Raw genomic sequence first — 27,533 nt, 5'->3', positions numbered from 1 at the left:
AAAGAGGACACCAGTCTGAAGGCTCATGTAGCTAAAAAGCCCCAGATCTGGCTCAAATACAACCAGGGCTATGTGCAAGGCTGAGGTCCACTGAGGGAGTATGACATGCCTCTGACATCTCTGCTGCTGTCCCCGAGGACAAGAGCCTTCTTTGGGCGACCCCTCCCTCTTAAAATAAGGATAAGGAAAATGACAGTGACAAGAAAGGCCATTTATGCAGAATTAGCAAGTCCTAAGAGCACTTTGAACCTTGTGCATGACTGAGTCAGTTCAAGCCCTCCGGCTGTGCCTGTGTCATGCTGTTTTCCAGGTGGGCAGGTTAGGAAGGCTGGAAAATGCTGGAAGCCAGCTTGAGGCTGCTACAGAGGAGTGAAGCAGGCCACGGCTGGACTGGAGAAACTGGGTGGCAGTGAGGAGAGTGGGAGGCGCAGCTCCCCAGGGCACTCACTAGTGCAGCCCAGCCAGGGAATGAGTTCCTGCTACTACTGGTGGGGCACAAAGCAGGAAGGGGTGCTCATGGGGACTTCCAGGAGAAGGACAGCATGGGGTAGGATAGGTCTGCAAAGCAGAGGGAACATTGGTGGAAGCACTTATAGAATTACAGAATCATGGAATGGTTTGGGTTGGAAAGGAACTTAAGATCATCTAGTTCCAACCCTCTGCCATGGGCAGGGACACCTCACACTAGACCATGTCACCCAAAGCTCTGCCCAGCCTGGCCTTGAACACTGCCGGGGATTACCAGAGTGGAGCATTTACTACTTCTTTGGGCAACCTGTTCCAGTGCCTCAGCACCACTTCTCATTCTTCAAGATCCAACAATGCAGTAAGCCACACGGAGGATGTTTTAAGGGGCATCAGGACACCACTAAATCCTCTGTCTAATTTACACTAGGCTAAGGGATAGGGAAGCACCAAAGACAATAGCTGGGGTTTAAAATACTTACCTTGTAGGATCACTTCATTAAGGAGTTCTTGCAGCTGCGAGGCATCGATATCTGAGCCCTAATGCAGTATAAAATGCAAGGAAAGGTCTGTGAGCATAAAGTTTTCTCCTGTGTCACTTTAGCCCCAAACTTCTTTACTCATGCACTGTGGCCACCAAGAAGGATCTCTGCTTATATCAGAGGAGCAGCAGCACCCCCTCAGGAGCATAACAGCTCTCCACACTGCTGAGCTACTCTTTGTCCTTCCCTACCTGAGTAGCCAGGGCAGTTACAGGCATTCCCATCACCATGGGGTATTTCCAGCAGTGAGGGAAAGTGAACACTTGTTGACTTCACCAGCTCCTATCTGGGGAGTTATCCTAGAATCACAGAATGGTTTGGGTTGGAAGGGACCTTAAAGCTCATCCTGTTCTAACCCCCTGCCATGGGCAGGGACACCTTCCACTAGAGCAGGTTGCTGATGGGCAGGCTCAGCTGGTGAGCAGACAGGGACGGGCAAGCAGACTGGGAGCACAGGCACTGCTGCTGCTTCCTTCTGAGCTACCCTTTGGGGAACCTTTCCGCCTCCCACCTGATACACACCCAGGGCATTCAGCAAGGTGTTCATTTTCACCTTCATGCATTGATACAACTATTAACTGCAAGAGGTCCACTGTGCAAAGACTTTTAGCAGTAATTTTTTCTCCTGTTGACTAAGTTGAAGAGTTCTTTATAGCTGTTTATTAAACCATTAAAAGCATCTCCTGTGAACACACGGAGTTTGGCTCTGAAAGATCAGGAATCAATTACTCAAACACTGACTGATGTCTAGTTTCCAAACGCTGTGAAGGCAAACGGAAAACGATGCTGATGAGAGGGGGGGAATACCCAAAGCTTTCTAATTGCTTTCAGTAAATAAACAAACCAAAGCCAAAAAAGAAGTACACATGCAAGCCCATCACCAGCACTACCGCAAATCTCCAGTCCCCCGCTGATATATGGGACTAGCCAATCTATCCCAGCTGAATGTCTCATTTTTCTGGGGGCTTTGGCAGGCCAATCAATACTGTTTTCAAGGTATCTGCTTGAAGATGGAGCAGTATTTCCCCAAAAAACCATTTTTCTAAATGGATTTGTATCAACATCATAGATCAATTTTTCTTTTTGCAAGTCCACATCCTTATTTATTTTTATTTTTTCAGCAAGATGTTATAGATAGGATACCTGCTTAGCATATCTTAGGAAGATAGCCTTATAGGAGCTGTCCTGGTTCTGTCTTGGTAGATCCTGCATCAAAGACAAAGTACACACATAAATAATTCAATTCCAAAACATCTGGAGGCAGAAGTCTGCAGATCCAATCAGCACTTCAGAGAGGGCAGGGAATGTAAAGTACAGGCTGCAGTTTAAACACCCCGAAAGTAAAGTGGACTGGGAGTGAGGAACAGCTGCTGCAATGAAAGATGCATAGTTTGGATGTTATCACTTAGCACAACCAGGAAGGAGCAGCTCGGAGCCTGAAGAAGACAACAGAATACATCCAGGGTGGAGTTCAGCAAGTCCAAACATAAGAATAGATGTACAAAGCCTAATCCTTATTGATGGCCAGTTGAAACCACTGGCTTAGGGCATGCAAAGATACATGCGAACCAAGAAAACAGAGCAGGAGTTGACTTCTCTTTTCTCTTGTACCTTCTCAACCCCAAGCAGGCTTGACTGTACCTGAGCAACTGCAATTCAATGGTTAAGCGATTTCTTTCAGCCCTCTGGTGAGAAGACAGAACTATCCTTAACATCATAAAGTTTCCCCCGAAAGATTTAAGCCTAAGTCCCAATGCCTTCATCTCAGTGCAAGATAATTCACACCAGTGAAACCCAAATACCTGAACAAGAGCAGAAAGTAAGGGTACCATAATTCATCAAAGTCAAAACACTCACTAATAACAACAGCTGAGTAAACTGACAGCTTGTCAGTGCTAAGAGATAATAAGCCACCATTTACACTACACCTCTAATGGGGCTTAATTGCAGGCTGGAAAATGAATCACAAGGAAAGGTCTCTGTTTTCTGTTCTCCTGAAGCAGTTTTACACCTTTGGCTTCAAAGACCTGCACTGAGTTTGCACTGCTATAAATAACAGCCTCTCAGCAGCAGGGGTTTGTAAGCAGCTGGTGAGGCAGCAGCACCTGGACCAGCTCCGACAGTTTGCACAGTTCACTGTGAGGAAATCCAGATGATAGCTGGGCTAGAGAGGCTGAAATGTGGGTTGAACTAGAGATGCAACCAGGTTTTAAGTGTAATTTCCCCTATATCCTTGAAGACACCCTGATGAAAATCAGAAGACATCTTCTTTGTGTCTCACCCTTATGGACTCCTATGCTTCATATGGTGCAAGCACTTAAATAAAGCTATTCATTTAGGCATATATGACCCTCTTGGGGTCATACCTATGAGCTACCCTCTATGGGGAAGTCATGTATGACCCTGCTGTCAGCTGTGAAGTCTTTTTAAAAGAGGTCAAACTCTAGTTGTGACTTTTTCATCAAAGTTTCCCCCTCTCTTCTCCTTAGATACGTACTCATTTACAGACATCACAAGAGTTTACTATATCCCTGAAATGCTCTCCCTTCTTCTGTATTTGGTTGGTCAAAGCGTTCAAGAAGGCAAGGTGGAAAGTACAGATGGGCAGGCTGACAGAGGGACTGTAGAAGATTTGTTTCCTTAAGAAAATCAAGCTCTGTAAGAGACACGTGAAGATTAGAGGCTTCACTGTCACTCCTGTCTCTCCAGAGAGATACCCCAGGCTAGTCACCCCTGGTTGTAGGGTGCCATAACTCTTGGACAGGTACTGGGTGGTGAAAGGAGAAAAGAGCAGAGTGGTATCAGGTATGTGAGGAAGGAAGGGGAGAAGTCAGTAGAGGTGGCTATCAAATGGTCAGCTCTCTGGAAACCATTCACCACCACAAGTATCCATATCAGTTTTCACACACTCTTACCATTGGCAGCACTGGGCTGGGTGGGGAGCTTGAGTTCCTGGAAGAGAGTTACAAGAGTCAAACTGGGAGAGAACAGGCCTTTTCAGAGCATCAATTTGCAGATATGGCAGAAGTCAGGCACCCACAGTGCTTGCAGCCCCCCAGGATGCTCAGCACCTACACCACCCAGCTGGTCCCAGCTCAGCCAAGCTTGTTGCACCAGTCCTGGGTCTCTCTGTGCAAGCAGACGTGAGTCTCTAGCTGCTGGGGGGACACCGCACCAGCAGCAGAGAAAGGGTAACTTGTCTCACTCTGAGCATGCCAGGACTAACTTCACTACACAGAAGACGGGGCTGCCCTGCCTTGAGCCACATAAAATATTCACCTGCTTTCTCTCTGCCAAATTTAATAGTCAGGAATAAAAACAGTATCTGCGCTATCAAAAGACAACATCTTTTTAAAAGGCAACATCTTTTAAATGTCTGCAGGCTGCTTGAAATTCAGTGGAGGTCACCATTCCTTCTGAGACTCAATAGCAACATTCAATACTTGAGTTTTGTGTTTGGTAGAGAAATCAGGCAAGCCAGATGCTATTTTAATAGCATCTGTGCTATCATACAGGTAAAGTGCTGCAGAGACCCACAAAAACGGGATCCCAATGCTTGGCCTAGCTCAGGAAAGTCTGTGAGGGTCCTAGAAAGCGCCGCCTGCCGAGGCTGAGACATCTTGTGCATGACTTGTCATGCTGAAGGCAGTCCAGCCCAGAGCACAGTCTTCTTATGTTTGTTTTCCATAACCAAGGAGTTGCCTTAGTTGGTTCCGGGCCAGGGACCAAAGCCTAGAAAGTAATCTCATTATTATCATATGGCAAGAACTGCAATCACCTCCATTATAAAGCTTGCTAAAGAAAAGCCACTGTACATCCGATGCTTGAAGGTCATTTAGTAAGGCTGAATGCCAGGGCTTGCTCTTTACATAAAGCACACCCTCCTATTTACGTGAAAACATGATAACAGCTGCCTTTGCATGAATTAAGATACCACTTTCCCACTAAACTTATCTTCAAGGTCCCCTTTATACCCACAGGGAGCCCTGCCAGCCTGGCTATGAGATGGCTGGGTGAAAGGATCAAGGCCTTTCACTGCTCTTTGCTTCTCTAGATCCCATTCTGAGGCTGGTGGGACCTGATCCATCAGACAGCACAAGAAACTACATAACACTTGTTAAGAAAAGCAAGCTCACATTCCTTCTTTCAGTAAGGAGAGATTTCCTCACAACTGAAGGGGGATATCTCACAATCATTGCTTGCTTGTGATGCTCTTTGTACTAAAGCTGAGACCCTTTGTGGCTGCCAATGAGTTATTGCCCTGTTCTGCAGTGGCCACCCCTAAGCATCTGACTATACGCGTGATCCGCCTCAACATGGTGCTTAACACTCAGCTGTGTCCTCCCAACACACTTCTAGAGTATATTAAAAGCAAATTGCCACATTAGTTATCTTGACATTAAATTGTTAAATCCTGGCACACTGTAAGTCTGGGGCCTTCAAGGAATACTTATCATCTTACTCATAGTTGTCTTGATTCTTCATGAAAATTCTTAAGAGGAATTCAAACTGTTGGTCCTCTGCTGCAGCAGGAACAACAGCGTATGTTCCTGGGCTCAGGATAAAGTAGGTGGTCACGTCTCGAGTCAAGGCAAAAGTTTGTTTCAGAACTTTGGAGTTCTCCTGAAAGAAAAAAGTAACTGGCTGTCTCCTCTCCATGTCAGCAACCAAAGTAAACCAGCAAGTTCCACCCACAGCAGCCTTATATTCCCACAGCTTTCTAAATATACACTCCATCTAGCATGTCTTAACCTCCCCAGTGGTATGAAAAGCCCATCCAGGTGACACACTTTGTTCAAGGACACATCAAAAATGCATAAGGGTGGAAGAACTGAAAGAAACAGAAGGCAAAATGAATGTAAGTGGATTTGAAGAGAACTTCAATTAACATTAAGCAGACTGGAGTTCATGGAGGAACCAAGGATGAATACTCTTACTAAAACTTCCCTGAGTTCTAGTGCGACTCAGAGAGCTCACTAAGCATCTCACCCAGATGGCACTGCTTCAAGAATCGCAACCTAAACCTTCCAGCAAGTGTCACTAGGAAACAGAATATTCTGATCTTTCTTCTGTTATTCCAGTATTTTTGCTGAGATGAAACAAATATAATGCAGCAGCTATTACTATGATGACACGTTAAGATAGCATAATAAAAAACCCTTCCTAAACATATTCCCCAAAATACATCAGCGTGTATAAATTCCATTTAGAATGGTTATACAGCGTGGCAGAGTTATTTATGAGCCATGCCTTTGGGAGACAATAACATAAAACTGCTATTTTGGAAGAAAAAAACCACATAAAAAGATGACTACTGTTAGAGACGGCTGGGAGGTATGTAGACTGCCAAGTACTATGGGTCAGATCTGGAGCAGATAGGAACGGGCAGTGCTGCAAAGAAATAAATGGTGTAATCCATTTTTTACTTTTGGGTCTCATTCCACATTCCTTCTGGTAAAAGGCAGCAGCAGATTAATATCTCAATGGAGTCAAAACTGGTGTGAGATAAGAATCAGGATCTATACATTGCTCAGATCTATCACACAACATTAAACTTCCCTCACAGCCACGTATTAGTGTTCTGTATCCATATTTAATCAAAGGCTTCCTAGAGCTATCAGATACGTCCATTTTGTTTTGCTTCCTTGCCTGCACTGCTTTCCCCTCTCGTGCTGCCCAGGGATAACACTCTTTTCACATCACAACAACAATTTGATGTCTCTCAAAAGGTACTGAACAATGAATGATGCTGCTAATGAGTAATGGCAATGAAAACAGCTCAGGAAGGGTGAAGCCACATGATTCTTAGCAATTGCACTCTCCACATGCAAAGAAAATCCCTTGTAAACTTTTATGCAGAACAGCACTGTAAACCTACCCTGGTTTTAGCTCCTGGAGTTGAGTTTTGTTGCTATCAGGGCAGGATATTGGCTGTGAGGAGCTGGTAGACCGTTAAAATACTTATGCTGTGTCCATAGGGGAGTATTTTCTGTATCATCTGCTGTGTGGATTTGTAACAATACAATATCATTACATTACTAAGAGCTATAGCATGACAGAGCAGCGTAACTGTCCCCTTTCCCTCACTGACCAGGTGCTCCACAGTAATCCTGGTGCCTCTAGTGATGGTCTGTTTGGCCTTGCCCTTCAGGACCTGTGCAGGAGACCATGCAAGGTCAGAAACCCAAACTGAGCCTGAGGTGAGGTATGGCCACAGAGGCCATGTCATACAGACGTGACATCAAATTTCATGTGTCCTTGGAATATACCAAGAGAGAGAAAAACTGAATGACCACACCTCAGGATCAACAGGAGGGGAAGAAAGACATTTTAAATATGAAGCAAGAATAGACAAGATCTGTCCCTTACTCTGCTAATTAGACAACCCCTTTTCAAGGGACCCAAAACCTATGCCATCATCTCCCATTGAGGGTCATGTCTGTTAAAATGTGTAACTAGTCAAGGTGGACACACATCATGCAAAAGCATGCAGGAACCTCCTTGTCTGGTGACTGCTGGTGAGGATGCTGTTCCCCATTTACCAAGAGCAGCAGCTCTTTCCAAGTGGCACAGTGGGCTCCAGGGAGCCCTGCAGGCCTGATAATCTGCACCAGGCAAAGGATCTCCCAGCACAGGGATAGTGAGTTCCACTTGCTGGAGGGATGCTCTTTTTGCTACACTTCGTATTTCTCAGACACTGTTTTTGATGAGCTACAAAGCCATGCTCTTCCTTTATGCTGCGAGACTTATGGCATCAATTATTCAAAGTCTGGGACTAGGCAAAACCTCTCCAGTGATCAGGAGAATGTGAAGTTAGGGTCATAGCAATCTCTGCTTCCTTTTATTCTTCAGACGAAGAACAACTCCCTCCCACGCTCCTCAGCCAACAACAAAAACACTTTGGAAAAGGCTGGCATCAATCTGCACTAGCAGTTGCATTCTCAGTATTGCTGGTAATGCTCTGACAACTGCCCTTTGAATGGCACTTCCCTGGATAGTCACCAGGAAAATAACCAGGGAAATCGTGGTGGAGGTCCCAGGTATTGAGTGGATTACCTCCACACTGGTCTTGAGCAAAGCCTATCTTGTAAATGGTTTTTGCATGGCTTTCTGTGATAGGAAAGAGGGGATTGAGTAAAACAGGACCATTTTGGGAAACAAGAAGGCATTTGCTTCCCTACTAGACCCGAAGTATTGCTCATATTCTGTGGTTAGTGCTGCTGCCATGCTTTGTGCTGGGCCAGCAAGGCATGTCGCTAGTACTGCTGGGCACAGAGAATATTGCCCTGGCATGTCTTGTAATCTAGGGACTCCCTGATTTTCCCAGAGCTATTTTGGGATGCTACAGAACTAAATGTTCAACCTTTCCTCTCTTAATACATGAATAAAGAAAACTAAACCTTCCTTACTCTACTTTTCCTGTGATGTTCTACGACAGCAGGCATCCAGAAATTTATTGCAAATACTGTCTGCTCTCTTTTTGTAGCCTGAAAGGCAATTCAGTCTTTCATTTCCATGTACAGGTATAATAAACCACAGAAAACAAGGACGTGTAGTGGTAGGAGAAGGGAGAATGGCTTTAAACTGAAAGAGGGAAGATTTAGGTTAGGCATTAGGAAGAAATTCTTCCCAGTGTGGGTGCTAAGGAGCTGGCACAGGGTGCCCAGAGAAGCTGTGGCTGCCCCATCCCTGGCAGTGTTCAAGGCCAGGTTGGACACAGGGGCTTGGAGCAACCTGCTCTAGTGGAAGGTGTCCCTGCCTGTGGCAGGGGGTTGGAACTGGGTGAACCTTAAGGTTCCTTCCAACCCAACCCAGCCTGTGATTCTACGATACCTGATTGTGCTTACCATGGTGATCAAAAAGCCAATCTTCAGGTTTTTTGCATTCTGCGTATCCTCAGCATGTTTTTGCATGATTGAAATTACTACATTATAGGTGTTTGGTTCATAATCCATCACTTTGAAAAAATACTGAGGGTTCATTGAAACTGCACCTGCTGAGAAAGTGTTAATGGATTAATACTAGCCACATAGACATCTCGGTAATAGCCTATTGTGCAAGGATTTGCTATGGACCCAGAGGAACAGGTTGTTACTGCTCCAAGATCCTTTCAGAGCACTGTAGTCTCTCCATTACCAAGAATTGAGGCATCTCAAGTTAAACTAATTGTGCTTTGATCATTCTAGAAATCTCTTGCAAAGTCATAAAAGTCACGCAGATTTCTCAACCCCCCTACATCTGCTTCACTTACATGGCACACTTTCCCTGAGGCAGAAACACAGTGGTTCTTAATCAGCTGCCTAACCCAGTGGCTGACCTGAAAAGGACTGTGGCAAGGAGATCATAAACAGTAGAAGAAAAGGTCAAAATGGTCCAAAGCTCTCTTTTCCTTCCTTCCTATTAGTGATGGACAGAACAGGATGTTAAGCAACAGAAAGAATAGGCTGCTTCTTGGCCCTGGTTTTAGTTAACAGGAAACATCCTTGATAAGAAAGCAGCAAAATGCCCAAAATGGGAAAAAAGAAGTGATACGGCAGCAACTGCTTAAACCAGGCTAGACTTTAAGCCATGTATCTGTGTTGGGTGGCCTCAAAAGCTGAAATTTAGCCCACTTGTGCTTGGACAGGAACTTTACTAGAGGGCTGGTGGGAAACACCACTTCAAGGAAACTGGTTCTGCCCACATGCTCTCAGGTTCAGCCCCTGCACCTCCTCACTCAGTCCCAGTGCCTATGGTGTGCAGCAACACAGACATTGCTTTGTTATTGCCCCTTGAGATCAAGGTTACAGGGAGGAGGCTGAAACATGTAAGCCAAAACTTTACAGCCGAATCAGAGCTTGCATTGCCAGAAGAGTCCTTGCCCAGGCAGTAAAACCAGAGGTTTTATCTGCTCAAAGGCCTTTCTACCTTTGAAAATAGAGCATTGTGGCACAATTCCTTCCTTTCAGATCCATTTCATTTCAGAGTATTTCTTGCTCTGTAAAATCAGCTTTGCCAGACCAGACTTTCTGATGAGGCCTGCAGTAACGCCTACTGCAACTGACTGAAAGAAGACAGACAAGCAAATTTTGATTTAAAGAGTTCAGGGCTTCTAAATCACAAGTCTCCTGTTTTAACTCAGCAGCCCGCGCCGCTGCTTTGCTTCTACCTCTTTAGCTGATAGGTGCTGTAATGGGAAAGGGCAGGTATTAGCAACTGGCAATCAATATTTCTGCAATTCAGTGCTCAGAGTGCATGTTTCACTGTAAGCACCAGTGGAGAGGAGGAAAGGACTGGGTAACTGCAGCAAATGTTCATTACCTGTAGAATAGTTACTCCTGCCAGTGTCCAGGACTGGTCTCCACAGGTTGATGTGCTTCTCCATGGACCACGTTGTGCGGTGCTGGTCTCCAAAGTCCAGAAATGTTGGAGTGCTGTTACATATATAGAGCCAGGAAAACTGCTCCTGGAAGTTTTCACAGGACATCCTGCAGAGAAGGATTAAAATTTCACATTTCAGTTTGAGATACTGGTCAGGTATCCATGATCATCCCCAATGTCTTTAGAAGAGGATTACAGAGAGAGCTACAGGCTATAGCTGAGCTGGCTGATACTTCACAGAAGTCAACTCTCAATGCACTTGGGCTGCCCTGACTGCACCTAGAGCCTCAGGGAATGTTCAGTAGTACCCTCTTTCAGTTTAAAGCCATTCCCTGATGTCCTGTCACTACAGGCCCTTGTAAAAAAACTCTCTTCAGATTTCTTGTAGGACCCCTTTAGGTATTAGAAGACTGTTACAGGGTCTCCCCTGAGCCTTTTCTGAACAGCCTTAGCACTCTCAGTCTGTTTTGACAGGAGAGGTGCTCCAGTCCTCTGATCATCTTTGTGGCCTCCTCTGGATTCACTCAAGCAATTCCATGTCCCTCTTGTGCTGTTTCCTCCAGAGCTGAGCACAGTTCAAGCTAGGTGTTTTATGGGGAAGGACAGTGTGACAAAATGACTATGTCTCAGCAAGCTGGATTTTTACTTCTCTCACTTTTCCTTTATTTTTTTCCCACCAGCTTGGTACTTAATCTTGGCCAGCTCCATTTCTCTAGGTCTTGTTTCCTCTGAAACCATCAGGTCAGGACAACTGCCTAAATGACTCTTCTTTCATAATGAATGCAAACAGAAAACCTGGTAGACAGAAGGAGCAATAGGGAAATACCAGAATTCTCCATCATCCTTATTTCTGAGGAGGGCTTCTCTGTATTTAGGCTCAACATGGTCCCACTGAGGAGAGCTGCGAACAGGAAAAAATCAACAAGCAGATGTGAGGCACAGTATCCTCATCTCTCTGTTCTGCCCATTCCTCTTATCAGCCCATTAAGTCATGAGGGATCAGGAGGCGTGAGCAAACTGCACATCAGGAATGGGATTGTGGGTGATACCTTCATGCCCAAAGCCAGCAAATAGAGCTCTGCACCTTTGCTGTGCCTGAGTTGCCCACCCTAGGATGGGTATCCCTGCCTCTGCCCTCCAAGCCCCAGTCACCTGTCCATATGCTGGAGAGCTTAGAAGGCACCAAGGCATAGCGCTCTGAAGTGCTGATATTACATTGATGTGTAGAGGGCACATTAGCCAGTCAAATGGGTTGTTTCCAAGCAGCATGTTTATAATTAAGAGATAATTGTACTTTCTGCAGAGTTTAAGATAAATAAACAGAGCATGAATCAATAATTTATTGATTTATGCAGTTTACCTGTGAACGCTCTCTACTGACATTTCAATTACTGTTAGGATTATAGCTCACCCTTCCAAAGAATGGGAGCATTCTGTCGGAGCAGATAGCTATTATCCCAGCCCTAAACATGTCTGCACCACCCGCCAACCCATCCAGACACAACACGCTAGCCTGACTTTTCTCAGCAGAGAAAAGTGATCCTAGCAACAGGGAGAGGCAGCATGCTATTAAATCACATCAGAGTGACACACGAACATCTCTCTAGTCAGGAAACCACTGATGCAATTCCACCAGGAAAACTGATATCTATTTATTTATAAAACACTTTTGCAGTCTTCCTCTGTATCGTTCCCTTCCTCAGGAAAGAGCAGTGAGGTTATACTCAAAGCAGCAAAGTGGTCCCTGCATCTCCAAAGCTGCACACAGGATCCAAAAGATCAGTTCAAGTCATCCAGCAGCACTTTTTCTTTGCAATAACCAATGACCCTTTTTGTCTCTCCGTGTTCAATACTGCATAAAAATACTGCCCTACTCTCATCAATTCTGCTAACCATCCTCTTCCTGCAGTCAGACTCATGGGAGGGGAAGAAGGAGCAGGAAGGAGGATGCATGAGTGCTACAGGAGAATTCAATAGAAGCAGCCAGCCAGTGTCTAGAGAAGTGGCCAGAGCTTAGTCCAGGTAATAATAACTCTTTCATCCATGACTTATCTGGATTTACCCACTGGGAAAAATGTACACATAGACAAAATGCGATACCTGAGCTAGGCCTAATGATGAGCACATAAAATCAATGCTGCGTTAGTTTTCCCCAGATTAGATTTCTGTGGGCAGTTGCTTTGCAGATGGAAAGAACACTTATAATGGACTGATTTAGAAATGTTCTTTTCATTACAATGGGTGCAATGCAGAGGTCCTCTACAATAAGCCTATAAAAAGTGGTTCTTCTTATGAGATTAAAGCTTTAAGACCATACTTATCGCTCCAAGCCCCCTTCCACTCCCCACGGCCCCATGGATTCCAGATCCTGATGATATGTATCCAGCTATTCTTGTAGCATATCTGTAAAGAAGAAAGAAAAATAAACTCAGTCACAGCTTTTCACAATTGTGATATTCAGTGATGAGATGGGTAATAAAACGGATCTTCCTCTATACCTTCAAGACCTAGTTTAACTTCTGATCTCATTTGACTGCAGATAAAAATCAGTGCCTACAGTGTAAAGGAATGACATGTGGGAGAAAACTGCACCCAATTTGCTTTCCTGAAGACAGTGAAGAGCTGACACAGAGGAAAGCAGCAGCACCCCTGCCACACTGCATGACTTCAGCGGCCTTGGGAAATTCCAGTGCCTGATTCTACACATCTAATGCTGTGAGTCAGCAAAGGCAGAAACTTTGAGGAATGAGGTCACCAGACTGCCTGGAGTGAATGTCAACAGCCAGCATGGAGAGATGGTGATGATAAACAGAATCTGTGGCTCTATATCTACAGCACCGTGGTTTCCAACAGCTGCAGTTTCCAGTGCTTCTCTCCTCTTGATGTTTAAGCCAGAAGCAACTCACTTTCACCAATGAAAGTGGAAAGGAGAAGCAAACCCTTTGTTTCCAGCTCTCCTTATGCACACAGGCAGCGTTGGATGGCAGTATCTTCCCAAGCAAAGGTCTAGCCCCTGGCCAGCCTCAAATCATTCCCCACAGGACATCCCCATGGATGCCTTGGCAAAGGGCTAAAACTGTTTCTCCTCTCTGCACATGTCATGAGCAGCAGGATGCTGAAACAGCCTACTTCCTCTCCAATATTCAGGATCCTTCCACCCCTGTCTTGGGGTGAACCAGCTGGGGCCTTCTCTGTAACCCAGAAACCCTCACCCTTCCATTTTGGAGCCTCTTTGCTACAAGCAAGTGTCCTCCAACAAGAAGCACACTGGCATGACATCTTGCATGCCATGGTATGAGGGGCTATAAACCAAAACCAAGTTCATACAGAAAATCATGAAAGAGAAGGGAAGAAGTGAGAAAATAGTTTAGGGAAAACAATGTCCCCTTTCCAAAGTACTTTAAGTTCTGAGATTAAAATGTGTTTTAGCTGTCTTGCTTGACAGCATAGCCACTGTTTGGTTTCCTTCTTGGCCTTGCTCACTGTTAACTCTCCTTATGTGCACTACAGCTTACCGGAGTAAGCCGTGTTCTGACTTCTGGCTGTTAAAAATATCCTTCATTTCTCTTGATCTGTGTGATAAATGGGTCCTGTTTTCAGATCAGCATTATTAATACCTAGCCAGGACAAGTTCTGCATGGGTAGAACAGCTTTAAAAGACGGAGAAATGCTGTTCCTGAACCAGCGAGTTACTTACTTTTCACACAGTGATTTTTGGCAGCTTGTGATTGAGCTGAACAAATGTAGATTTGCATTGTATGACAAATCCCACAATTTCAGCCAGTGCTTCTATTCCCATTTGATAAAGAAAAGTGATTTTTTTAAGAGTCAGCATGGAATGCAAATCCCCAGAAATGCTGCATTTGCTGTTGATGTGCCCCAAACCAAAAATCTTGCATTTTTCCATTAGAAAAAATAGGATTCAGATTTTCTCCCTGTTCCCATCGTGCCAGAATCCTTCCATCTCCTGGAATCTGAATTATTTGCTTTCAACAATCCCTCCTAAGTGTGAAGCTAATTAAAATTACTCTGAACAGAGCAGCAGTGTGACTGCCTTGTGGTGGATCACCAGTACAGGAACAAGTCCTCGATCTTACCTTCTCAGCTCCAGTGACAGTATAGGCATGACCCTGGACAATCCCATTCTTCAGCTCTATGTTCCTCAGCTGCAGAAGAGAGAAAGCACAGCTTTTATCTCTCTGCCACACTGCAAATGTATGGCCATCAACTCCCACAACTGTCATTTGGCATGGCAGAAAAAAACAAGGCTTGCTTTTGACTACACCAATATCTCAGATGACTCTGGCTCCAGAGGAACGTGACTGTTGTTCCCACTGCAGCCATAAGCAGGCCAGTAAATTTAACAACACTACAGGTCCTCAAAAATTTCCAAGTTCTTCAGTGGACCAAAGCTGCTGCAAAAGCAGAATAACCTGGACTGGGTCATTGGCAGGATTTCCCTGCCACCCACAGCCCAGCATCAGCCACCTGAGCTGAGAAGCTAGTCCTTGGCTTGTTTGGAACAGCCAAGCTTCATGTCCTGATGAAGCAGGCACTACAAGAGCCATGTCACACACTTTGCAGCCTTCTCTTACATGTTGTTAAGGGAAGCCTTGGCAACCTTTTAGCAAGACACTTGCTGAGCATCACAAAGCCTTTTGCAATTTCCCAGCATTAACACCTGTAAGCCTGCAAATCGCAAGGCCATAACAGCACCCTCTCACAGAAGAGAGGTGCATTTTGGCCTTGCTAGAACCAGTCACAAAGCTATGAGGTCAAAATCAGTCCTGCTGCAAGAAGATACCACTCTATTGCAGTGGAATTAGTCAGGTAAGAAGCCACAGACCCCTCTCTGACAGAGCAATCCATCAATCTACCAAAAGCTTTTATGTTCCTTACTGCATAACCTCATCTACTTTCTGCTGCCAAGATCTCTTCAGGCATCCATAGACTGTAACTATTGCACAGAGTGATTCTGGACTTCCTTTTTCAGTGACAAGAGCAACCTTCATGCTAACGCTGTAAACCAGGACACTACTGGCCCTGCATGTGACTCACCTGGCCTGAGGTGCTACACCCCATCAGACAATGAGATTTGTCAGCTGCCTTCAGTATCTCATCCAGATCAGGAGGAGGATCCTTTAAGGAAAACTGTACTTGGACTCCACCTGTGAAGTCTACTAAAGCATCAGAAGGGTAGCCTCCATGCAAGTGTTGGTAGGAACCCTGCAACCTGAAACAAACCCACAACAAACCCCATGAAGTTAGTTATCCCTCACACTCTGCTTTAATAAGCAATGCACAGTGATGGCTTCCACACTGAGGCAGTGAGCATGGGGTATGTAGACACTGGGGCCTGTTAATGAAAGGAAACATGACTGAAATACATGGCCAGGCACAACACATCCTGTGGAATGAATAAGGCGGAGAGGTACTTTTTCCTATGTATTCACCCACGTGTAAGCCAGCTGTCTAGAGCCATTTATAGACTGTGGAAAATAACAAGGTGCATCTCGTGCCAATGCAGATGTTTTAGGGACATAACCTTCATCTCATCATGAAGTACCCAGTTTCCTTCTTCTGAACAGGAAGGGAGCCAAGGGTGAATAGTTCAAATGGGTGTTTCAGATCAAACTGTTGCTTTCTACATCATATTTTTTTCATGATTCTTCACAAAAACGACCAGTATCCCTTTTGCAAATGTGAAACAGGAAGAAGAGAGAGGTGAAGGTATTTGCCCACGCTCCCAAGGCAAGACAGAAAGGAGGTTTCAGCACTGTTCTGAATTCACTCTGCTAGAGCGCAATAATAGGATAATAATTTAATATTGCCACCACAGTCCTTGTTGCTTTTATCGTGTGCTTTTTATTGAGACAGCAAATAAGCTGGAACATGCCGTACTTAGAGCAGGTAAAGCATGCTGTTAAACCCCTCCATACACACTGTATTTAATGAATGTAATCAAATGAAGTCTGCAGCTAATTGTATTTTGAAGGGTTGTCCTTGTCCTACACTGATGAAAAGAATTTGTCATGGGCACCAGGGAATAACTTCTCAAATGGGAATCTCATAAACAGCATCGCTTGCAACTTTAATTTAATAGAGTTTTGGTTTGCTTTGTAATTAAAATCTTATGCAGCAAATTGATACTGAATCCTGAGTCAACTTTCCTGAGATATCTTGGGGCAAACTGTATCCTATTCCTGAGACACCTAAATGCTGCTTTAAGATTTGCTTATTCCTGACCAAGTCTGCCAAAACAATTAGCTCTCTTCTTCAGCTCCTCTTTACTGCGTTGCCAACATTACACCAGCTTGAATTAGGGCAGGTGTACCAAGTCCCAGCCCTTCATACTACCCCTAGTACAGGAATGTCTCTTCAGCATGTTTAATAATGGGCAATATTACAGATGCTAAGGGACCACACTTTGATCTCTTCACTCCTCAGAGGATTTAAACAAGTGATTATCTCTTTATTAACCATCATTAACCCTGCAGCACTTTGGGGACCTCAGCCAAGAGTCAGAGTGCTCTGTGTGACAAGAGAGCTGACCAGAGACTCACAGGAGTGCATGAGTTGTGTCTGGACATGTTCTTCATCCTTCCTCTCATTTTCTGCTCCGAATATCTTTATGATCTCTGATTAGTCATTGTAAACAGAGGCAATTCCAGCTTAGAGTTCACAGTTTTAAACAGAGGAAAATATGGAAGGGAAAACAGAGGCAAAGAAGTTTGCCTGAAGTAAGGAGGAAATGTCCAGCTCCTTTTGTGTCACCAGCCATGGCCCGGTTCATTTTACTTCCCAGGCATTAACATCCCAGAGTTGGACTGGGTTCATTTAGGTCTTCAGCCTGAGACCAGCAACTCCAGGTTATGTTGGCTTCATGCTTGCATACAGCACCAGTTCCTTGCATAAGCACAGCACAACAAACACAGCTGCCTGCCTGAACTCCTCCCTGTAAGCCTTGTGCAAAGTGAAGGGTGAAACCACATGTAGAGAGCATTCAGCACTGGGCATAAGAATAGAGCAGGTATATTTACTTGGCATATGCTTTTTCCAGCAAGGATGGCCAGAATTCATTTGACGTTCGAGGGTGCACAGACAGGTATCTTCCATTTAGGAATGGCAGCCGATCATCTATTACTACATCCACCCAGTCTCCATATTGCCAGAACTGGAAATTAAGAAAAGAAAAAAAGAGGAGAGACTAAGAATGAGCCCCTTTCAAGAGCTAATACTCATGCCAAGCAGCAGCCTCTTGAAACAGCACAGGAATTAATCTAAAACATGGATATGTGCAAGTTCTCTCCTGAACTGCTTCAGGCTAATTGTTAAACAAACTCCCAAGTGGCTGGATTTCCCAGTGGCAAGGGAAGTCATTTGGGAATATAAATAGTCCTGTAAACAGTGGGAGGAAATATTTAACAGGGGAAATATGCTGATATTCTTGGGCAATAGGAAACATTCAAGATGATAAAGAACAACCATGCAGATAGTTCAGTGAGCCTCACTCCTCAGCTGCGCTTGGATTTTCTCCTGCAGCACACCTCTTGGCCAAAGAGCCTCTGTCAAGATCCAGTCTCTAGATTTTTTTATCCTCTGTGTTTCAACTAAGACTCTGAGGTACAGTCATGGACAGGGACTGTGTAGTGACTAAGGACTGTTTTGAGGTGTCATCCATCTCCTTGATAGGTGAGGAGGAGGCAGGTGGTCTCTCCAACGTGCGGACAGAGCAGGCGTTTCTCCAGCTGATGAAACATTCCAAGGGAGAAGATAAGGAAAGAGATGCGTTGGGATGAACTAAAGGAGCCATTTCCAGAGTCATTAGCAGATTAATGTAGCTTAGCATGATTCGCAGTCATAAGAGGCCAAGCTCTTATTTGCAGTAACGCTAAGGACTCCAGTGGAAGCATGCCAGCAATAGATTTAGTCTAGCATGATTTTATTTCAACAGCTTTGGTCAACGGAAAAACCTCAAAATGAGCTATTCTGTTAGAAAACCACAAGACCAGATGTGCCCAGCAGCAAAGCAGCTTACAGTCTGCTAAGCAAAAAGCGGGTTTGATCCTACTTATGTCCTGCCTTATCCCAGCCTCTCATTTCCTACATTAGTAGTGGCAGGAGGTGTCACATTTGGACTCTCCAAACTTGAGCTCCAGGAGTAATTTGAGGGTTCTGCTTGATTTTGGCAGGATAGGGTTTGAGGAAAAGCCTGCCACCAGCTGTCCTCAGCCCAAAAGGAAAGACAGATGAAGGGATAGTCCAAAAGGACTTTCATCATCTAACATGCCATCTGTCATCAGTCAACACCTAGCAGCAGGTCTGTATGGAGAAAAGGTGTGACATCCAGTCACACTTCCCTGTGGTGCTTTATGTGCAAATGCAACAGGTAAAAAAGTTCCATGTGCAATATGGAACTGCCCATGGGGATTAATGCAGTCCAAACCCACTGAGTGACGTTTTTCCAAAATCCATGTTCTTTGGCCATCTTTGGTAGGCAGATCAAGCTTGGAGGCCTTCTGAACACAGCACTGTATGTTTCTTCACTGGATGAAGAAAGCTGCTTCGTCTTGACTGATGCAGACTTTCAGATGTTGGTCTCATCTGAGCTCACAAGGACAGGAAAAGACACAATGGGAATAAGGAACCTCATGGAAAGTCCTAGGATGCTCTGGGACTGCAAGAGCGGTACAGGAGAAGCCACTGTCCCCCATAAACCTTCAGAGAGGGCCAATGCCTTCACTTTCGGGCTTGAGAGTCTGGCTTCATGAAATTCCTTTATACCCTCAGGATTTAAAGTACTGCAGCTAGGAGCATGACAATGAATGAAACAATCCCTGCGTAGGCAGGCTGCAAAGAGGGAAGTTCTTCGCATCCATGTTTGTGGGGAGCCTTTTAAATCAGGACTTTATTTTCCCAGGCTTAGAAGAGGAGGAAAAAGAAATGGACAGTTGCAAGACAACAACGATACTTGTGTTGTTATTTTGCCTCATTTTTTTTCCTCCCTTGACAGCGGTTTTGGATAAACCCAGTTCTGGAATTGAGCAAGGTTTTCACCCCCAAGCCTTTCAAGCACTCTTTTTGATGGTGTTAGAAGGCACCTTTTGGATGTGCCCTGAAACTGAAGTCGTGACCACTTCTAGCCTTTAAAGATTTCATCAGGGATATTAAACTCACAGCAGATCCCCCTGTTTCGAGTTAAGGCACCGTGCCATAACAGCACATAGTGCCTACAGACTACTTCTGGTTTTTAACCAGGCTGAGCTACTGCTGCTCACTATCACAACATGTGGCACACCTTGCTTCACAGGCATGAGAGCTTCTGTGGCAGAGAAAGTGATTCCTGTACAAACACAAGACTAACTTTATTCCTGGTGAAATAACCTCAGTGTAATTATTCCCTAGATAAAAACATCACTCATCTCTACTACAGCTGATGAAGTTCTTAACTCTTACAGCTAAACAGCCGCTGTTGTGTAGGAAGACTGGAGCAGCCTGAGAGACAACATGCTCCAGATCCAAAAAGGTGAAAAAAAAGTTATAAGCTCAAATTATTACATTAGCATATGATATGGCTCGTTTGTGATTCTTCACCGAGCTGAGGACTGGTGGCTTAGCCTGTGGATGGCAGTAAAATATCTTTGATGGAATAATTGAAAGCATTGCCGAGAAGCATTTCTATTCAGAGTAGCTTTCGCAGGGGTTTATTGCTCAAGGAAAGCCAGAAAGAGTTGCATTGATTTGCAGATGAGATGACAGGGAAAACATTTTCAAATACAGTAAGGTATTTATGCTGCTTAAGATTTAAGGATTGCTCCTAACTAATCTTTTCAAAGCTCTCATGAAAGACAATCTAGCTTGCATCCTTTTAATGTGTTTGAAGCAGACCAGTGTCCCTTTAGCTGGTTTATCTCATACAGCTGGTTTATCTCATACAGCACCTCTGCATGCTGGAAATAGACCAAGAAACATCTGGTATTCGAAGGAGCAAAGGAACAGAGCAAAATTTAGACTGCCTGCAAGATAATCCTCCTGGTGCTGCTCCATGAGAGGTCCCAGGAGTCAAAGAAATCTCAGTGCCAGAGAACTGAACTACATATAACAAAACGATTTGTGAAAGAAGGGGGATGATGAATGGTCGAGTATACACTGATTCTCTACATCCAGTTTAGCCTCTGGAGCTTAATGGTACTGCAAGTGCTTCTAATCCCACAGATATTTGGTCCACTCAGACACAAGAAAGCAAAGCCTGCCAGTTACTATCCCTGTCACCTTCCTGGGAGATTCAGAGAGCTTCAAGAGTTCTTCTCTCTGAAAAAAATCTCCTTTCAAAATACCAAAAGCCTGCTCCTCTGATTTGTCTCCAAGGATTTGTAATTTCAAGCCATTTCCACGAGCTAAAAGGGCAAGGTGAAATACATGGAGATACAGAAATGAGACCAAATAGATAAAGAACGCAGGTGTGTTGACAGCCATAACAAATGTCCAAATCACAGCAGATACCAGAATACCAGGTCAAACATATATATACACACAAATCCATCTGAACAGCTGGTATCAGTATCTCTGGAGTCATAACTTTCAGAAAGGTTTTCCAATTCTCTGCAATGTGATTGCACCACGTGGAGCACAAGGAATCATTAGAAAATTTGGGGTTGTCTGCAAAGCTCTGGACCGGGCATCAGCACTGAAGAACCAAAACATTCAAAGCTGTTGAGATTTGGGATGACGGTTTAGATCCCTCTATAATCCAACCAGCCAAGCCCAAGCAGTACCAATACAACAGAGAATACATACCCGGAAATGAAAAATCCCAGCATAATCATTCTGGAATCCTTGATCCCTTGGTAAAACATTTCCCAAGAATTGCTTCTGCAGTGTCAGGGAGCCCAGGGCAGCCAGCATCCAGCAGTCACCTCAAGGGAGAGAAGATTTCAGTATATTCAGTCAGTTACTCTTGTGAACCATAACTAACTCTTTAGGAGAGTGGTCTTCAACATCCAAGACATCCAGAAACTGCTTTGTTAAAAGAAACCAATGTTCTTGTGTCTCCTTTTCCTCCCCCGAAACACTGAATGCAGTATTCAACAACAATGTCCACTGGGAACCCTGATGCCACCCAGCTATTCTCTTCTACTTTCATTCTTCTCCTATCTTTTGTGGTCACATTGAGACCTGCAGTCTAGAATACGGATTAGGAAATCTACAAACCTCTCAATGGGGTGAGAAATGGGAAGACATTTCTATATGGGAGCAGAGCTGCTATCAAAGACAAACATGGTTATGGGCCAGGAGAAAAGGATGGAAGCAATACAGGGTGCAGACACATGCTGGAGCTGTGCCTAATTACCTCAGAACCGTGACCCTTGTACTTGAAGCATCTGCCCGATCTCAGTTGGACCTGTCCTTATATACATAGAGGGCAGGTGTCCTATATAAGTAACAGGGATTAGAGCTGCTACATTTGGGAATCCTGTTAAATATCTGCAATAAATTGTGTGTGGACTTGTGAGAGTCTGGATTGACCTGCAGTCATTGTTTACTGCAGCTACCATGGTCTTCCCACCAAGCACTCAGAACATAGCAAAGCAATCGCAGTCTATTGCTTTGTGCCAATCTTTTCCAAAACAGGACTATGACCTTACCTATTTCTCCTTGCATGATATCAAATCTGCTAACTCCATCTATGATCAAACGAGGATTTCTCTGCAGTTCCTGGAGGAAGGAAAATGCAAAGAGCGGCGTGAGTACCCTACCTTGCCAGCAGTGTGCTCCTGCTCCTTGAAGCCCTTTGCTTGCCTACCTTTTCCACATCTGAAAACTATTCCTCTTGAGCCCTGATGTTTTGTTGCCTGTCACCAATAAAACCAGGAAAGATACTCGGGCACCTCTTCTTTAGTCTTCTCAGCTATTCCTAGGGATGGGGGCTTGTGGCTGGGTGTGCACTGAGTTTTCATTTGGGTTTGTCTAATGCTACCAACACCTTTCAAAGAGGCATCTGAGCCTGGCTGCAAAATCATGCACTTTCCTGGGGGAGAGAGGGGCAGAGACACAGAGACACAAGCAATCTGGAATGGGATCTGTACTTCAGCTCAGCAATGGGTCTAGGAATGTTTTATTTGTGTTTCCATGCAGGACTAATACAGATCAGCCTGGGCTGATCTTCATCACTCTGGTGAGGAAGCTATAGAAAGAGAGCTTAATCTCTGGCTGCAAAATCCCATAGGCCTGGCTGACATTTTTAGTTCAGGGAGAATTTTCCTTGCAGAAAGTCTGGCTTGGGCAGTGAAGGGGGAAACACTCCAGAGCCCGGTTTGCACACAGACATGTGAACCATTCTCCTCCCTGCCTCTGCTATTGGTCTGGGATATCTTGACTGCTCAGGTAGAAATGGTCTAAGCACCCCCCGTGAGCCACCCTTGGCACACCCAACTGGGTAAAGCTCTGTTTTGAAAGAGCAATCAGCCTTAAACAGGGAAGTTGCCATGTACCTAAGAAAATGAAGAGATAAAAGAGAGAAAAAACCCACATCTGAGTAAGAAAAATAATACAGCAGCTCATCCTTAAGCAGGCCCTGGCATTTCTTCTCCCAAATCGATTTGACATGCTGCACAAAAATGAGACCAGCTGACAACGTGACTCGCACGGTTGCATGAGCTCAGCATTAGCAAACCCTGTCAGGTTTCTGAAATGGCTTCACGGTGATCAAACCCCTCCAAGAAGTTTCCCTGTCAGGAGAAGATAGAACACTACATTGCTGCTCCAGGCTGGTGGACACATCATGCTCCCATAGCACTGCTGACACCAGGGAAAGCAGCCTGGGCAGGCATCTTCCTGGACAGATGCTTTCATGTATCCATCCGCACCTATCATCTCAGGTCTTCAGGGATTTGTGATAAAAGATTTACCAACAGCATAAAGGAATGGGTATTTTTGTTCCCCCATCATTTCTGAGGCAGTTGAAGTCTTAGTTGCCCCAGGCACAGTGGCTGGGCTCTGATAGATGTGCTACAGTGCAGAGGTGCCATAGGGGTAACCACCATATAGAAACATCAGCCTGAAACTGATGGGAAGACAGCTGCTTCTCTTATGCAGATTCCCCAGGAAAGGGCTGATGGTCTGCTCTCTGCTGGGACAATAAAGCTCTTAAGTGCACTGTTACAGAGACCAGCTGAAAAGTCAGCCCATTAGATGTCTCAGCAGATATCCTATTGCTCATCAAGACATTCAACTCCCCAGTAAACAAACAGGGGTGAGTTGAGTCCCTAAGCAGGTTCCTTGCCGAGAATAACCAGTGATTTTGTCTAAAAAATGAAGACATGATCTGAAGTCAGCCCCATCCAACATGCCTTGCCTGTGCATACAGACGATTATGGCTATCATAGGGGACAAAAGCTGAAGGCAAACACTCTTGCTATAATCCTCACCCACAATACACTAAGCTTTGCTTCCAGGCGGGGTGTATTCCTACAGATTTAGAAGCAGAAGCTGAAGCAAAGGCAGGAGGGGGCAGTGGTGGGGAATTGCAAGACTAGATACGCAGAAGAGTTCTGGAAGAGCACGACCCCTGCAGTCAGTAGTGGAATGGTTGTTCCCTTGAAGGATGCTGTGTGGAGGGAGCCCTAGCTAAATGCACAGGGTTTCTGAAAGAGCTTAGAGACGACATAATTGTGATGGGTGCAGCGCTTTGGAAATCTCGGCCTTCTCAACCACAAGGAAAGGAAGCCTCCAATTAGCTCCTCTTCTTTCAAAGTCATAAACCACCAGAAACTATCATCTAGTAGTGCAAAACACAGCTAAGCACATAGTTGCCACTATACAAAATGTGCCTCACTATTTGCTAGTGCTCAAATTGTGCTACAAATAGAGAAACCACAGCTTTAATTATAAGTCTGTCCAGAAGCAGTGCTCTGTTTCACTGCAAAATTATGATGAGGCTTTGTGGCATCTTCCCTGAGATTTCTCAGTTTTAGCCAGAGGGGGAAAAGAAGAGGGAGCTCAAGGAGACACATGGTTTCCCTTCAGAGTACCCATGAGTCCAGCAGTGAAGGCAACCATATGGTCTGCAAGTCAAGCGCTCTGCCTAAACTCATCACCCCAGGACAAAGCTATCATCACTCGCTTTTCCCTGGCCCATTGAGGACTTCATTATGCATTCAGAATAAAAGAGAAGTTCAAGTTCAAACAAGTTCATCCTCCTGGGAATAGTCTTACCACAGAAATACTGTTTATACAAGGGGCAAGACGGAGAATTAATTAGAGAGGTGGAAGGACAGTGCCCTGTGCATGCATTTGTCTGTAAAGTTCTTTTTGTAACTGCTTGACATCCTTAAGGAAGGATAAGGCCCTAGAAGTTAGAGGTGAGTAGCATAGATGTAGGCCACATGCAAAGGACACAGTCAAACATTTCTGAGCAAAACTGGAAGCCCAAGGTGGGATTTCATAGGCAGCATAAACCAGTCTGACTGCAGGCATAAGCCAGTCTGACTTCTCAGTATGGTGGTTTGGCTGTGGCCGCCTTCCCACAGATCTCCCCGCTGGCCTATCATGATTCCAAGTGCAGGCTCAAGAAACTAAGAAGCAGGAAATGACTCTTCACACAGCTACCTCCTTATCAGTTCACTTTAACCCTTCAGTAAATCCCAGCCTGGCTTCTGCTCCTGCCACAACAATGCATCTTTCCCTTCAGCTGCACTTGCATCACTCCCGCCTGCTCCAGGTTCACCTTCCCGACACATCCTGCCATGGTGACCCACAGTGTTCCCTGTTCAACACACACCAATTACAATAAATAAAAAGGCTGCTATTGATTGAAAGCCAAACTCAGTTCTCAGCTGGACAAACCTTAATTCAGCACCCGTGCTGTGCCTGGAATAGTGTTGCTCTGGATTAAGCAAACACGGTATTGCAGTTCTCTGGGCTGAAGGCACTGCCTAGCAGTGCACCAAGAAGGGGTCAGGCACACCACTGCATACATTCCATAACCACAGGAAACCTCCACAGAGTAACTAACACAGAAATAAGCCACTTGGAATAACAATGGAGGGAAGAACAAAGGATAAACTGTGCTGCACCACAACAAAGGTCTGCCTGTTGCAATGACTTGTCTCCAGCAGCTTGGAGAGGGAAAGGATAATCAAAAAAGCTGAAGCTAATGCTCCCCCTGCATACATCCTCCCACTGTCCACCTCTTGGAGGCTAAAGGACTTCCAGGCTGGAGGCTCTATCCACAGTTTTGTGTTTTTTAGGCCATGAGGGAATTGGGAATCTGCCTAATCTATTTATTTTTTAAACTCATATTGTACTTTTCTTTGACATTCTCTTTGACAGGAAGAACCAGGCTAATCTCAAGGAGTTTTCTTGCACCACCAGAACTCGTGTCTCTGCTCTGAGCAGAATAGCTCAATTCCTATTACTTGTGTTTGATACAAATGCCTTAGTTCCTTAAAAAATCCTGCTTTGCTCCAGCTCTCTTTCACAATGGCAGAATGAGGTTGTCAGACTCTTCATAGGTGCGGAGCCCACACATGTAAGAGCAAAGTCCTGTTGGCGCACAGACTGGTGTCCAACAACCACCAGGAACAGAAAACAGCTCAGATTTTACTTGCAACCCGTTTGCTTTGTGTGGCTCAGTGCTAAAATGTAATGACAATTGCAAACACAGGAGGCAAATACAACTGAGGTAAACAAGGGAGATAGACCTGTCTACCCCAAGCCTTTGAGAGGCAGTTTCCTTACAGGTCTTGAAACCTCCCACTTAGACCATAGAGTACAAGCTGGGTGATACCAACTATTCCCCTGTGGTCACCACAGTCATACAATCCTGCTAGCTGAGTCCCCAGCCTGAGAAAGAGGGAGGCAGGTGAAACAGACCATCATCAGAGCGCTACTTTTCGCTCAATGTAGGATCCATGCATTCCCCTCCCGCCACATACAACCAGCCCTCTCCAAAAATCAACAGAGCCGGGAGATATTATGCAGATAAACCCTCCTCATCCAAAGCCTGTACAGAAAGATAGGTGTAATAAATGGTGACGCACTGCAGCTTCCCCAGCCCGAAAATATGAACTCTGAAGCTGAGGTCAGATGCAATCAGCCGAGTAGGCGAGGGCTGACACAATGGCAGCCTGGAAAAGCTGTTCAATTACACTGATTGCACACACACCCTCAAAATCAGGTGAATCAATTTTGATTTTCATCAAGGAGATATACTGAGCAGGATCCAAGGGCCTTGTGGCCCCTGGGAAGTACTGGAGCTGTGAACTCCATCAGGAACAGCTGGCAAGCAGCTTTGGCCCCAAGGTGACAAACATGCAGGTAGCACAGAACAGCACCATCCCTCATCGTTATTCATTTCCTGTAACTTGCTTTATTAAAGCAGCTCATGTAACAAGCCATATTTCTCCCTCCCACCCTTTTTCTTTAATATAAGAACTATGTCTTAACTACAAACCACTGTCTGATTTCTTGCCTGGACAAAATCTGTCTTTTTCTCCCCTCCACCTACATAGGCCAAGGCTGATGCAGTAGGAAGCCCAGCTCAGCTTATCTGTCTGGAAAGATTCTGACTGCAAAATGGTTTTTTTTTAAAGGATCCATTTTGGTTTAGCTGGTTCCTAGGTTCAAAATTCCTTAATGCTGATAGTATTTTCTGGGAATTAAGTAAAAGGTCAATAAACAAATAACCACCAAAAGCAGTGCAAATTCACTCGGTTCCTGAAAGAAGGTTAGATTTGCTTTGGGAAGGGACAGAGGAAGGGAGGAAAAATATCTGAGGAAGCCTTTTTTCAAAATTACTGAATCAAATGACAAATCACTTTTCCCAGCAAACAAACACTGGCTCAAAGTATGTCATTTTCCAAAATGCTTTTTAGATGTTAAATGCAGTAGGACAGTTCTGAGCCTCTGCTAAGAGAACAGGATATATCCCTTGCTCAAACTCAAACTAAAGCAATCTCTTTCTGTGGCTTCTACCCAAGGCCTCAGACTGCTGGACTTCTTTTTGATCCTATTCTTCCCTTCTCCTGACACCAGATATGAGATAAATACCCAAGAAGTCCATAGCATGTCTTGATGCTATGAACAGACTGTGATGATGCAGAGGAAACCCATGTTGGCTACTTGAGTCCTTTCACCACACACACTCCTACAAGTTATATGAGAGGC

General features: G+C 44.8%; 1 protein-coding gene across 1 annotated transcript in view; it reads right to left on the bottom strand.

The window, feature by feature from the left end:
* CAPN13 (calpain 13) overlaps positions 1–27,533 on the bottom strand; it is a gene marked incomplete at its 3' end in the record, with an annotated part of 37,174 nt that overhangs the window by 6,801 nt on the left and 2,840 nt on the right. The window contains exons 2-14 of the mRNA XM_010016266.1: positions 22,013–22,082; positions 21,165–21,283; positions 17,408–17,541; positions 15,426–15,600; positions 14,465–14,533; positions 12,685–12,770; positions 11,194–11,268; positions 10,308–10,474; positions 8,855–9,000; positions 7,099–7,161; positions 5,470–5,630; positions 3,923–3,959; positions 948–1,005 (exon numbers count right to left, since the gene is read on the bottom strand). Coding sequence (XP_010014568.1) covers positions 948–1,005; positions 3,923–3,959; positions 5,470–5,630; positions 7,099–7,161; positions 8,855–9,000; positions 10,308–10,474; positions 11,194–11,268; positions 12,685–12,770; positions 14,465–14,533; positions 15,426–15,600; positions 17,408–17,541; positions 21,165–21,283; positions 22,013–22,082 — 1,360 coding nt within the window. The remainder of the gene's footprint in view (positions 1–947; positions 1,006–3,922; positions 3,960–5,469; positions 5,631–7,098; positions 7,162–8,854; positions 9,001–10,307; positions 10,475–11,193; positions 11,269–12,684; positions 12,771–14,464; positions 14,534–15,425; positions 15,601–17,407; positions 17,542–21,164; positions 21,284–22,012; positions 22,083–27,533) is intronic.

The sequence above is a fragment of the Nestor notabilis genome, unplaced genomic scaffold (genome assembly GCF_000696875.1).
Source record: "Nestor notabilis isolate BGI_N333 unplaced genomic scaffold, ASM69687v1 scaffold4986, whole genome shotgun sequence".
Taxonomy (NCBI): Eukaryota; Metazoa; Chordata; class Aves; order Psittaciformes; family Psittacidae; genus Nestor; species Nestor notabilis.
Note: the sequence above shows the minus strand (reverse complement) of the source record. Positions and strands in the feature narration are given on the sequence as shown.